The sequence below is a fragment of the Dipodomys spectabilis genome, unplaced genomic scaffold (assembly GCF_019054845.1).
Source record: "Dipodomys spectabilis isolate Male_0828 unplaced genomic scaffold, ASM1905484v1 ptg000169l, whole genome shotgun sequence".
NCBI lineage: Eukaryota > Metazoa > Chordata > Mammalia > Rodentia > Heteromyidae > Dipodomys > Dipodomys spectabilis.
The window spans coordinates 110411-125299 of NW_024870846.1; the positions used below are offsets into that span (position 1 = coordinate 110411).

Genomic DNA, 14889 nt, shown 5'->3' on the forward strand with positions numbered 1-14889 from the left:
AGCAAGTGGTTGGTTTGGTCATCTTATACTGCTAACTTTAAAATGGAGCCTTCAGCTTGCTCCCCTCCTTTTTTTCCAACCCTTTGTCCTAAGACAAAGAATAGAGATGCAAGGACATCCAGGTTCTATGGAAGAACCCACCAAACAGCAACAGTAGCTGTATCTCAAGGAATAGACCTCAAGCCCAGCCTGTCCGTCCTAAACCTAACCCGGGTGACGAATGACCAAGAAACAAAAGGGAGCTCCTTCTACAGCAGGCTCACCACTAAGCCAATCCCTCTGGTGGTCTCCAAGGGCTTCGTTAGAATGGGGTTCTGGAGGGTTCTACTGACGGTTTAAAGGGCTTTCCAAAATCTTGTTAAATGATGAAAAATCATGGGAGCATGTTACAAACAATTCCAGGGCACAATTGATATCTCACACTGTACTTTATTTTTCTTCACAAAATTAACTGGATAGACAAGGAAAGTTTAATGGCAACGTGACATTTTCCAACAACACAAACAAAGTGCCATTATGTTTAATGGTTGCTAACTGAAGACTCACTTTACTTAACTATGTAAAGTATGCTTAGCATATATATATATATATATATATATATAGAATCTTTTTGTATGTACAGTGTTGTGGATATCAGCCACCCCTATAAAAAGCATCAATCTTAAAAGTAGCCTGTGGAAGGTAAAATTATGAAAATCTTGATGACCAAAGCTTTCAATACAAAATATTTATTGTACACTTATTTATTTAAAAGAAAAATACCTCCAGTAATTCCAAACAAGAACAAAAATTGGTGGAAAACTTGATAGTATTAGAAAAAGAAAACCCACAACTTCCATAGGAAAGTTCCCCCTTCCCCAAATTTAATCAGCCATCAATCCTTTCGACGCTACCCTGGAGGGAGAAATTTAATGAAATGAGCTAGCTGCTGGGCCCACTGCAGATTTCCAAAATGAAGACAGGATGTGTGGCATTGCTGAGCAGAGCCGTGGCTCTCACGATGGGTAATAGAACCAGCACTTCTGGTAAGCTGGCCTCCCCACCTTCCAGCCATGCTTTTTATCTTCTGTACTTAGTTTTGGTATATGAAAAAGAACAGTGTATTTTTCTAGGGCACCAATTCATGATGAATTGGTGTGGTACCATTCATACTCCATCTGGTTTTCTTTGTGCCCAGTGAGATGCAGATTTCATGGTTGTCCAAAGACTGTAGGATGGAATGATTTGTTGGGTAAGGCCAAGGGATTCCTATGATCATTTACCCAATACCACTTCACAATGTTTAATTTAATTTAAACTTTTTGTGTGTGGATAATAGACATTTAGAAACAGATGTTCCTACCAACTAGAAGATTGTCATTAAATAGCCTTTTGGTTAAAATGGCAAGTTTATTGTTAATATCCATTAGGACATCGCCAGCGGAAACATAATATTGCCTGTTCCTACTAAGCTCGTCTTTGAACTGGGCCAATAGCTCTGGAATCCTAATGCACCACAGAAATGAAAAATGATTTTCCCTGGATGCTTAGGGGCCTTCATGAAGACATCATGTTGACTCAATAGAAAGTTCTCAACTCCCGGAGTCCTGGGTTTTCTGAAAACCTCCCCTCCTTGGCCCAATCTTGAGACTATTTTGCTCATTTTCTTCTCCCTCCTACCTTCACAACAACTATCCTTTGTCTCATAGTAATAATAATTCTAAAAAAATATCCTTGAGAGATTCAAACTGAGTTACAATACGGATCTGATTGGAACATTCGTAAGCCTGGCAATGTGGAATTGTATTTCTTCAAGTGTGTAACCACATCTGTTTGGGCTGCAACAGACGCCACAGAATAAGATCAGAATAGAATTTCTACTGACTCCTTAATTTCCTTAGGCTGGTTTATATTTCAAGCCCTTTCCTGTGTTTTTTTTCCTTTCTGATAGAGTAGGTATACGTTTCTAACTATAAGCGATAAGAAAGTATAAAAACAGCTACTGCCCTCAGAGTACAATTGGACTTAGACTTGAAGCTCACATTTATGAATTGTTTTAGTTTAATGACAAATAAAGACTGTGTGCGGTTCTGTCCATTTAATAGGTTCTTATGTGAGCGCTGGAGATGTACTGGGACTCCCCCAATAATATACATTTAATTCTGATTATCACTATCAGATTTATAATGGTTCTTGGATGTGTAAGCACGTCCCCCAGCCCTGCCCCCACCCCCACTTCAGGTGTAAGCAATAGACATTTACCATCAGGACAGAAATCACCTGTGATGGCTACACACGAACAGCAGAGACAAGTGACCTGAGACCACCACGTTGTGTTTTTGAGGCATGTCCTTAATTCGAAATGTAATCTCAATCCAAATCTTAAACCTACAGACATTGTGAGCTCTTGCAGATTCGCTGGGGGAGGGGGGAGGGGGGTCTGTTTCCTTTCCTCCTTTGGGCTGCCCAGGCAGTGAAGCTTCCAGGGCACAGTGAAGTCGTGGAACGCAGTTCTTCTTGAGAGCTCGATGAACAGCGCTGAATCCCATCTGGGAGGAGCATGTGTGTTCTGATCTCTTCCGACCTCAGCCAACATGGAGAAGATTCAAAGTATTAAGAAGAACTGACAATCAGGTGTGAGTCCCTTCTCAATATGACATTCTCCAGGATGGCTCTCTGTTGCCCGACTGCAAAAGGATTGAGACAATACCAAAAAGAGAAGGAAAAAAAATGGACTAGTGGAGACTTTTATATATATACATTCATTGCTTCTAACATGTTTAACAAGAAGAAAAATGCAACATCCACTACTCTTAGAGCAAGTGCAGCCACAATACTGTTCAGTCCTGGGGTTGGGTGGCTGGGTGCAACTACCCTTAAAATCAGACAACAAAACTCCCAAAGGAAACCAGCCAGAAGTTAGGCCCCATGACTTTTTCTTTTAATATATATACATTTTCAAATACTCTGCATATCCCAGTTTGAACAACAACAACAACAACAAAAGACAAAATGAGCTTTATAGTTAAAAAACAAAACCAAACCGAAGTCCGTGTTCTTCACGTTACTCTGAAAGCAGCTTGGCAGATCCTGCCTCTGTGTCATGTACTGCAACCCGACGCCAGGAAAATGATCCATGCAGGATAGCAGCACAAGGTTTGAAATCCTCTATTCACCATGTTGAGCATGTAAACCTTTCAGAAAATAAGAATTTGCTTACAAAAAGCAGGATCATTCAAAAGGTCTGGCCATTGTTTTCCCTGAGCCCTGCCGGAGCCTCTGCCACTCCGAGGTGGGTTTTCGGCTTTTTCAGGGAACCCCTCGAATTCCAGGAAGGGCTGGGAAAGAAGGCCGCTGGGAAGGGCACTGCGGAAGGAGGGCTCTGGATGCATCTGTTGAAATAAGCCACACCAAAGCAACTCCTGGCAGGGCCCACCGTGATGGCCAGATTTTTGTCCTTTGGCTCTTTCCCATCTGGACTTCCAACTGAATGAACCCCATGGGTTGAGCCAGACATGCATGTCATCCTAGGAAACATGAGTTAAAATGCTGAATTGCCTAGGGACAAGTAAACTGTCAAGAAACAAGGTCAAAGGAACAATAGATACATGACAATGAATAGTCCTGTGGATCCAGAAGTGCACACACAGAGGGCTGCACTGGTTCAGACAGAGAGCTTCAGTGGGGGAGAAATTGAGGTTGCTCAGGTTGCTGAGACTCAGGGCTGATCCCGCCTTAAAAAAATGCTTCTGAAGTATCAAAGACACAAATATCTCTGATGGAAAATTAACATATTTTTCTCTAACAAATAGGGTAGAGGCTATAACTAAATATACTTTTAAAAAAACTGCTGAGATGCATGTATTTTTTTAAAGCAGCTTTTGAAATATCAACCACAGCATTAAACATCAAACATAGTACATTCCCAAGTTAATACAGATAAATGGTATATAATGTGATAATGCCACAAAGTTCTTCCACAAATGTCTCCAGGATGGTTCTAAACTCAAAATCTTTTTTTTCTCATTTATTAGCCAGAGCTTTCACTTCTTTTGCTACTTCTCTACAACTTTCCACCATTATTATTATTACCTTTTTTTTTAATGCCCCAGGTTGAACATCTAATCTCCACATTCCACGCCTAGGACTACTTTTCCCCCCCTCTCTTCCTCTATCAGGTTTTCAAACAAAACCAACTACAATGACAAGACAATGTTTCCCATGTAATTCCATAGACATAGGTCATTTAATCCATGACACTTCATTTCAACGCTTCCTTTAGGACAGGTGACCAACCCTCTCAAGGTCATCCGAAGCCTTCCCTGAGCCACAAGACAGGCTGAGGGCCGCCAACACACATGCACAGAGGCCTAAAGGGCTTGGGCCGTTTCCGCCCCTTACACCTCACGTCCCTCTGCTGGGAAAGGAGAGGCATGGAGCCGGCCTCCCTCCCTCCAGTGACGCGTGTCTTCAGAAGACTTGTGTTCCAGGCAGCCGGGCTCCCTGTGTGAGCAGGCCCATCTGGGGGGCTCCACACCCCCTATTGCTCTTTCTTGACAGTGGAAACTCTGAGCTCGCTCAGCTTCCAGCCATTTGGAGACCACACTGCTCTGTTTGAAGCTCTCCCCAGAGGCCGCATCTGCAGATTTGAGTCTCCTGAACGCAGGCACTTGTGGCCGCCTGATGGTCTGGGTGACTCCAGTCTTCCTGATGGCAAAGAAGTCACCAAAACACCCCAACTCCTCCAATCCCGAGGATTCTGTTTCCTACTCACACAGAGCAAGTATTGGAGGGGACGGGGGACATATGCAAAATATAGGACTATACACAATCAGGGGTTAAGGTACTGGATGATAGCGTATATAAACTGCTAAAATGCTTCTGGGCACAATTGGTAGCTTAAAAAAATACTTTCCTATGGTTTAAGGGCCTTTTTTTTTCTTGTTTGTTTCCCTTCCCTGTCCTTTGATAGGGAAGTCTCAGCGGGTACCACATCCATCTGAAGAAGTTCCCGGGGTGAGTCCGTTCATGGGGTAAGTACCGTGTGCATCCTACGGTCAAGTGCCCGTTCTTCAGGGAAGAATGGCCGCCCCTCTGAGAGCCCTGCCTGCCACGGCTCAGCGCCAGGGCCGGTGACTGCAACCGGGAGAAGAACACCTTCTCCCCGGCCTCGCCTCTGCCACCCGGAGGGACCACGGCGGGGCTTCTGCACAGGCTCTGCAGATAGCAGGTGCACGGCTGCACCGCAGAGGGAGGTGCACACGCCGGCCTGGCAGTTAGTGATAGGGTTTCCAAGAAAACGGGAGCTGCAATGGGATTGTCTTAAATAAATAAACCTTTTTCTTCTTAGTAATGTAAAAAATAAATGTTATTTCCCTTTGGCAGTATATAGCTGATTCAACGTTTTGCCTGAAAGCTGTGTGTGTGTGTGTGTGTGTGTTGTGTTTTGCTTTCTTTCTAAAGAGACCGCAACTGCATTTCTCGGTGCGTCGCTGACGCTGCATACTATTTCTACTGCTCTAGTGAACCTTTTGCATATTGGTTGGGGGAAGGCCCGGGACGTCACTTGTGCCCCAGGTAGGCACCCAGGGTGATGCAGGCCCCCACCAGGGCCAAGCTGAGCAGAGTCTTCGGAGACAGCCAGGAGAAGTCAAACAAGGGTCGCACGCTAGGGCCGTACAGCTCCACAAAGGCATCCTGCAGTGGGAGAGCAGAAGAACGTGTTAGAGAGGACAGGGAGCTGGGGACAGACCCGGCCTGAGGCCTGGGACGCTCAGGAGCCAGACAGGAAAGGCAGCAGGCTCTCTGAGACAGTGATTCAGGGTTCATGCTTTGCATTCATTCAGGGACTATTCACTGGAAAGCCATTTCCATGCCAGGCACTTTAGAGCTAAGGCAGGACATACAACAGTTTAAAACCTAGTAGAAGAGGGCAGAGTCCCATAAAATGAAGACCAGGAGTAAGGGATCAGAGAGGTAAGTGCTCAGAAGAAATGTGAAACAGCAAAGGTCACTGGAAAATCATAGACATTTTGCAATTTTACCTAGCATGGCCACTCATTAAAAATAGTAAAACACAGCAAAGACAACACCTAGCATACTTCTTTGTTGAGTGCTTGCTATAGGCCCAGCACAACACCAAGATGCCCAATGTATTATTTTACTTATTCTGCACAGTAATTGTACAAAGTCATTTAATTTGTTCTGAATATGGACACAAACAAGCAACTGGCTTGCTTGTTGCAAAAGGCTTTGTCCATCACAGGGCAGCTGCGAAAGAGGAAGGGCAGATTAGCAAAAGGATTGAAGGACTCCATTCTGATGAACAGTCAACTGAGTTCACTGCTAGGAAACCTTTCGTTTCATTTAGAAATAAGAGCTGGAGCTGGGGCTGCATTATTGAGCTGACTCAAGCAGGTAGGGCGCTGAGTTCAAACCCTCGTACTACCAAAACAAACAAATAGGTAAGAAGTTCTGTAGAATGCATTATGGTGTTACTGTTGACAATGGAGTTGAAACCTCTGAGCTTCACAGAGATGAAGAGATATATAGATAACAAATGGCAAAGGCAGGATTTGAACCCCAATTCAGAGCAGTTCTGCACCTGGTGGGTGCCCATGCTTAGCGGAAGCAGTTCTGGGAGGGGCTTAGCCTGACCTATGTGAGGTCTGGGCCTCTGCAATGTACAACAGGGCTCTGTCGGCCTCTCGCAGCTTTCCTGTGGGAAGTCTGGCTGAGCTCAACTGGCCTGAAACTCAGGTTGTGAGGCCTGCAGAGCACGGGGCAGGGGCCACGCCACTGCGTGCACTAGGCCTCTGAGAGAAGACGTGCCTCGGTCGAGCGCTGCAGCGCTCAGGTGCGACTGGGTGCATGGTGCTCTGTAGCAAAGCTCCCTGCCTGGCTTGACTCCGATGAACACATCATTAAACGTTCGTTTCCTAGATGCTGCGGGAATTACGCTCTTTGTTTGGACCCAATGAGTATTTGCACAATTCTCTGAAAGATTATTGGGCTACATAAATCAGTACATGAATTCCTTTCACTTGATGTGACTTACTCACATCTGAAGAGAGAAACAAGATAGCTACTCGGAGCTTATTCCCAGAAAGCATGAATCAAAATACTCAGTTTAGGGCTGGGAAGGTGGCTCAGTGGTAGAGTGCTTGCCTCGCATGCATGAGGCCCTGGGTTTGATTCCTCAGCACTACAAAAGCAGAAAAAAGCCAGAAGTGGCGCTGTGGCAAGTGGTAGAGCACTAGCCTTGAGCTGACGAGCTGAGGGACAGTGCCAGGCCCAGAGTTCAGGCCCCATGACCAGCAAAAAACAAAAACAAAAAACAAAACTCAGTTTAATTCAGGAAATAGTAATGTACCCAGACTTAGGGCACTGCCGTGGTGCTGTGGAGAGTAGGTTGTTAACCACACTCAGCACTTTTGTCTCTCTGGACTTGTATTACAGTAGAGGGGCCAGGTGTGTGTGTTTATCTCTTGGTCTGGCATGGATATATTATAGCGGATTAGCCAATGTTTGATTAATGATTAATGCTTTCTGAATTGTCACTGGTTTGAATTTGGTCTAACATTTCACCTGAATGCATATTAATCTCTCTGAAATTATTCTCTCTAGATGTAACAACCTTTGGGTCTCTAGAAATGGGTTTAGAGTGAGATGTAGGAATTATTAGGAGAACTTCTAACATTCAGTTATTTTTCATGAGTGTATGGTCTGATGTCATTCATATATACATTTTTATATATTTATACTTTAAAAAGTGTCTTCTTTAGGGTGTCTCAAGCCTAGCTATTATATAAACACTACTATGATATTTCTTTACATATAAATTGTTGATTTGTTCTACTGATTTTTAAAATAAACTCCTGGAACTCAGTTGACCATTAATGGACATTGAACCCCATTATCCGAAAGGCCTTGTGTCTAGCTGATGTCGACCTTTACAAAGCAGGTAAGACTCTTCAGCAGCAGCTTTCACAGAGGGTGCTCTCCTTCTCCAGGGATATTTGACAGTGTGCAGAAACATTGGTCGTCATGACTTGGGCAGGGGAGGGGGGGTTGTTCCTGTGTCTATCTAGCGGTAGAGGCCAGTGATGCTGACCAGCATTCTACAATACACGAGAATTTTCCAGTCCTTTGTACTCTGAGGGCCATGGATAAAAGGGACCACGATTGTGAACTACAGAAGAACAAATGATTGCTCTGTGTGTCAGCAGTCTGCTCACATCCACACTGGGCTGATTTACTGGCCCAGACGAGCAACTGGTCACCTAGTGGGTGCTAGTTCTGCCAGGCCTAGATTAACTTTTACCAGAAGAGGGCGCAAAGGATTTCTTCTTCATTGTCAAATAACTTGTTAAAAGCATCTAGTGAGGAACCAGTCAGTGGCTCATGCCTGTAATCCTCGCTATTCAGGAGGCTGAGATCTGAGGAACATGGTTCCACGCCAGCCTGGGTAGCAAAGTCTGTGAGATTCATAGCTACAATTAACCTTCAAAAAGCTGGAAAAGGGGCGGAGGCTCAAGGGGTGGACCACTAGCCTCAAGCTGAGTTCAAGCCTAGCACTGGCTTGTAGGAGAGTCTGCCTCCTCACCGGTCTCCCAGGTTCACAGACCCAACTGCAGACTTCTAGGAGTCTTCTGCTCTGCATTTCTCTTTGCAGGGAGAGGCAGATGCAGACAGCCAGCCAGCTCACTAGCTCAGCCAACGATTCCCACGCTCTTCAGAGCACTGCCACTGGGCTGTCTGCAATTAGGACTGGCTTCAAGAGGGTCAAGGCTGGGCCCTGAATCCCTTTAGTCACCAAAGGAGTTCACTGGGGCAAACTTTAAAATGGAGTCCCTGACAATCTCCCAATGAACTCCCTGGTCGGGGAGCCACGGTGGGAAAGTAGAAGGTACAGGGGCGGGGATGGACTCCCGGTTCGCCTGCTCTCCAGTATAGTATGAAAGGAAACCTTTCCAAACATCCCTGCCTCTGTGGAGCTGGAGAATTCCCTCTCGCTGCCTCATTCCCCTACACCAACAACAGAGCTTCTAGTAGATTCCATGAGCCATTTCCCATGAGCAGTATGACCAGCCTCTCTTATGAAGAAAATAACACCAGCCTCTCTTGACCCAAAAAGGGGGCACCAGGTACTGCTGCAGCCCCAAGGGCCCAAGAAAGGCACTGACCACAGAGGAGTCTGGGTGAGCCCTCAGCTCTGGTAGTTTATGAGTTTATAGCCTTGAGCAAAGTCCCCAGGCCCAGATATGGGTTGTATTTACTTCCCCCATACAATTAGAGGTGGCAAAGATTAACCTGAGTCATTTGAAGCCATCTGTTGGCCTGGTCCAAAAGGGGAATGAATGAGTGAGGTCCTAATGGCTTGTTCCCTCAGCCTCCTGGGCAGATCAGCTCTACACCTGCTCCCCTGCCCTTCCCCTTACAAGGCTGAGCCTCATCTATCCCCCCACAATAGTGATTCCTCAATTCCCTCAAAGGAGTTATCTTCGCTTGTGAAGATGGTGTGTGTATGTGTGTGGGGGTAATTCCCATAGAAATGAGACTTCAAAGGTGTATGTTCCATGTCCCAGCTGAAGATAGGAAGTAACAATAAAATGCCCTTCAGGGCTTTATAAATTAGTCAGGTTGTAGACTAGAGGTGGTGTTCATTCACAGAAGCCCCAGAGACTGAATCTAGTCCCTAAGCTCTGCCTTTCTGTGATCCAAACGTGCAAAGAAAGCCCCGTGTGTTCAGGACTGAAGATCTGAACAACCTCTTCCAGAGGGAATCTTCTTGCTTTTTCAAACATCCTGATGAGGGCGATTTCCGAAGTCTGTTTGAACAGCCTGTCACTATTTGTTTAAATTTGAAAGCCGCTTTAAATAAACACTTGCTCATTTTATGTATTAAAAGCAACAAAGAGGGAGAAAGAAAACCTGGGCCTTCTCGTCACATGACCCTGACCAAAATCTCCTGTCTACATATTCAGTGGGTCCTCGCTCATGTCCGGGCTGGCAAGGCTCACCTGCCATGGGGTGTGCCAGGCTCCGGGTTCCAGCCACCTTTGCTGAACTCCACTCCAGCAGGAGACAGGCAGGGCCCAGCTCTGCTGTGATGCGACACAGCTTCTCTCCACATTGCTCATTCTGAGGTCACAGATTGTCTCAGACTGTGGGTGGCCCACAAGGCAAACTGGCAACCCCAGGTCCTCAGTGGGAAGTTGGAGGAACCCAGGGAGGCTCAGCCAGGAGTGCACAGAGCCAAGACAAGGCAAGTGTCCTCATCTCTGCATTACAACGACTGATTGATCGATCCTGGAACCACTGACATCCCTCCTTGGGTCTGGCCCCCCCATCTCTCCCACACACCCCTGGAGGGAGGCAAGTCACCCTGCAAACGTTCTTTTCTCCACTCAGAACCATTTCACACAGGCATTTATTCCAACAAATTTCATTCCAAAGGAAAGGACATTTTAAAATCCAAACAGATCCAAAAGGCAAAAGCAGAGCTGAGGTGCTGAGAAGAATGGGGGCGGGTGTTCTAGGATGCTTCCGGTCAGTGTCCCACATAAAGAGAAAGAGAGAAATCCTTTCTGTTTGTTCATGCCTAACCAAAGCCTTCTAATGAGTATCCCTCTCCTTCATGACTGCATTTCTAGTTATTACCTTAGAAAAAAAATCAAATGCACAAATGATGGACAGTATCAAGAACTTGGAACCATCTGAAAATATGATTGGCATACCCATACAATTCAATGCTACCCCACTTTATGAAACCAATGCATAATAATCACAAAAGTAAGTATTCTCCCCAACCTGCTTCCATCTCATGGTGAACCTCAGCTGGAAATCCAGATTTCACTGGAGAAAATAACGGCACTGATACAGCTCAGAGTTCATGGTTTCCAGACCATCTAGCGATTCCTCTCCCTTTACCAGATCTTTTCCAGTTCTTGATTGTTCCAAACAGCCACCCCTTTCCTATTACAGTTTCCTTGTCTTTCAGCATCCAGCAGCACCCTCTTCCCCTCTGAGCGAACTGAGGCCATTAAGCATGACCAATCATATCACCATCTCCCCTATCCTCTGCTCCTCTCTTCATCCTGATTCCACTACTTTCCATTACTTCTGGAACCTTCCTACATGAACTGCCCCTACTCTCTACTACCATTTTGATCTATCCTTTCTTCTGCCTCTTTATCATGGCATGTAAATGTTCAGTTCTTTAAAATGCTCGCTCTGATGTGTGGTGAGCTACCCAAACCATCTTCTCTCTCTTTCCTCTCTTTAGCTTAAATACTATTCCCATCACGACCGCTGAAGTCTTTATATCCTGCCCTACTCTCAATCTAGCCACCTGATTCCTGTTCTAGTCACTGTCTAAGATGCCTCATCTACGACAATCGACCTGCCAAGCCTCCCTCTCCCCCTGCCTTCACTGTGCTCTTGAGTAAAGCTATACCCTGAGACCACCTCCATGTTTTCTCCTTCCCCACTCCACAGCCAATCATCAGTAAATCCCACTGTCGAGGCTGAGCTGCTCTGAAGCAGACCTTAAATCAAAGATGAAGTGTAAGTGGTTTATTTGGGAGATGATGTCAGAACACTTTTGTGGGGCAGTGGGGGAGGCAAGACATAAAAGGAAGCAGCCATGGTTACTGTGGTGCACGAAGACTGCGTCTTTCCATGTGTATTTCCCCACCCAGTCATTAGCACTGAGGATGTAAGATCTCGTGAGATTTGTCTGTGGATCCCTGGAGCAAGTGCTTGTCATGTGTTACTTTGGCAAGGGTATATGGAGCTGAAACAAACTGATTTCTTCTGTTACATGGTAGGTTTTCCACACATAATCTAATGAATGATCTTTTTTTAAACTGGGGGAGCATAGAAATGCCAAATAAATGGCCAAACTAAACAAAATCTAGTATCTGTTGTTTTAGTTGTAGCAGCTTCAAGAGCCCTGGGCCAGTTTACGGGGGTGCCATGCAGTTGTGGGCACTAGGTCTCACAGTTAGCCCCTGTGTCTTTCTGGTTTGAAAACTGTGTTACCTGTCCACACTGTAAATCTGCGCCACAGGGAAGGGTTGAGCAGCATCACTCTCATGCCCTTGACCAACCATTCCCCCGTTGGGGAGACCAGTGTGGTCCTTCAAGCACTAGGAAGACAAACCTTTGAAGCCTGTTGCCTAGAGATAAAAGCTCAATAATCTGGGACACTGCAAGGGGAAAGCACTCTCCCTGCTATACAAGACAGAGGAGATGACCAAGGTGAAAGGTAGTTTATGAGCAAGATCAAGAGCAGGTTCCAGACATGCCTACACCTGAAGAGATGCTGCTAGATGGTTCCGACATTGTGGATTTACCAAGAGGATTTAAGACTCATTCCTAACATCATCTGTCTGGTGACATACAACCGCCAGGCAAGACAGAGACTCTTGGAAGAAGGAGAAAGAAGGAAGTGGAAGGCAGGAGGGAGAGAGGCCCACACTTCACAGCAGAGACCAGAGCTCTCCATAAGGACAAGGAAGTGGTAGTTCTCTTGGCACAGACGTGGCTCTGAGCAAAAAGGGAAGCGGAGCGCACGCGAGGAAGTGAGGAGTTTTTTCTTCTACCTGAATAAAGCAGCTGGTGAGGAAGTGACTCCATTTCCCCCTTCCCATTGGCTGGGCAGGATTTCCTCTGCAGCTACATTGTGCTGAATGAGCCCTGAGGGTTCAGTCTGCAGAACTGGCTGGCTATGGCAGACATATGCTTGCTAGGTCCCCTGTGACTCTTCCTCCTGCACCTTCCCTTTGCTCTGAAAATACTGACTCTGGGTTTGAGAGAAAAGGAAAGGGGAAAAAATAGCCCCTGAGCCTCTAACTGAAGGCCACACAGCTGCCTGGCTTAGAGAGAGAATGCTGGGGTGTGAGAAGTACCACTCTCCTTCCTCCTGCTTGAAAGATCAGCTCCACAAGGCCATTCCCAGTGAATGAGAGCCAATCTTGGAGGAAATCTGGGCCCAGGGAGAAAGGTTCTTTGAACCTAAGGCAGAATATATACAATGAAATCTAATCTAAGCACTACTGGGATGTAACTAGAAACCTGCTAGACAAATGGCAGAAGATGAAAAAACGGAAACAAAACAAAAACAAACCTTGCCCCCCTGCCTACCACCAGTTGGTTCAGGGCAGTGTTGGTATATTTTGCTATGCAAATTTAGCTGAAGATGCAAATGAGGCAGCTGAAGATGCAAATAAGGCAATGGTTGAGATCGGACGAGCTCAAAAAGCTGCTTCCTTTCTTGAGCAGGACAGTTTGAAAAGAATTTGCCAAAGTGGCTTTGATGTTCCAGAGGATCTTCAGCCACAAGGGTAGGCCAAAGGAGGTCTGGCTGTGTCCAGCTGCTAAAGGAGACCCGAGTCTAGAGTTAGCCACTCCCTAGGACAGAATCTCATAAAACTGTTTGGCCTACTCACCCTGCAGGGCGATGCTGTCTGCAGAGAAGCAGAGACACAAACTCTACCCAACGTATCAGTATCAGCTATGCAAATATCTCATGGGGGGCAAGGCGGGTAATGGGGGAGTGAAAGGCTGTTTAGCCACCTGCAGGCCCCATGTCCACTGTCCAATGAGATGCAATTAGTCCAGTACTTCAAAAGGCATACAAAAATGCATTCATTAAAAAAGGCATGACAATGTGTTGACAGTTACACTTTTCTGGGTAATAAGTCATAATAATAGCAACTGCAGGCCCATTCTATATCAGTCTCTGAAAGCTCATCCTCAGTTTGCTTATTCATGTAGCCACCAATCCTATTTTTGCAAGGTCCTGGGGACTCTCAAAGATAAATAGGGCACAGGTCTTCTTGTTCTATCATAATTGCTTTGGAATCCAGTATTTCACAGTTGATTTTCCCATTCGTGTTTTTATTGTGTTTTAATTTACAAATCTGTATGCAAATTAGCCTTTATACTTTCATACATTTATATTACAATTTTAAAATCATAATTCCCACCACCACTCATTACCATTTCTTGTTCTTCCTCTTATGTGTACTCATACACGAGTTTCTTTCCTTTTCCTAAATAGTCCCCTTCCATACCATTAAAAAATCTAGATTTTGCATATTAAAATATGTAATATGTGCCTGAGCCTGGCTTATTTCAGATGAAGGTGGATCTATAGTTCTATTTTCCTGAAAATGACACAATTTCCTTATCGTTGAATAAAACTTGATTGTATACATGTACCATATTTTCTTTATTCTTTAATATGACAGGATTAATTAACAAGTTTAACTGACAGGCAACTAATTCTCTCAGACTGAAGAGTCCTCTGGTTGAACATCATTATCTTTTAGGTACAGGATCATTGTCTGCAAATAGGGATAATTTTTCATTCTTTCTCTCTTTTTTTTTCTTGCCTTATCACTATGGCTAAGAACAAGAGCTCTATTTAAGTAAAAATGAAAAGGGTGGACTCCCTTGACTCATTGCTGATTTTGAAGCAAAAGCTTTTTGTTTTCCCCTAAAATGTGTAAAGGTTTACAATATATATCCTTATGTCAAGGTGTGTTCTCTTCTGTTCTTAGTTTCCCTGTGGCTTTTTATCATAAAAGGATGTTGATTTTTGCCAAAGGTCATTTCTGCATGTATTGAAATGACCAAGGTTATTTTTCTTGAATGGATTTATGTGCTGTATAATGCTTACTGACTTATGTTGAGCCTGCCCGCATCCCTGGAAGGAAACCAGTTTTATCCTGGTGTTTGATCGTTTAAATGTGCTGTTGAATTCAGTTTGTAAGGATTTTATTGAGAATGTTTGTGTCTATTTTCATCAAATAAATGGGCCTACATTTTCTGTTTTGTGTGTGACCTTATCAGGTTTTGATATTAGGGTAATACTTAAACTGAGTTTGAAAACATCTCTCC

General features: G+C 44.9%; 1 protein-coding gene across 1 annotated transcript in view; it reads right to left on the bottom strand.

Annotated features, from left to right (window-relative positions):
* Nucleotides 1-409: 409 nt before the first annotated feature.
* Bcl2 (BCL2 apoptosis regulator) overlaps nucleotides 410-14889 on the bottom strand; it is a 166461-nt gene continuing 151981 nt past the window's right edge. The window contains exon 2 of the mRNA XM_042693479.1: nucleotides 410-5676. Coding sequence (XP_042549413.1) covers nucleotides 5542-5676 — 135 coding nt within the window. The 3' untranslated portion in view covers nucleotides 410-5541. The remainder of the gene's footprint in view (nucleotides 5677-14889) is intronic.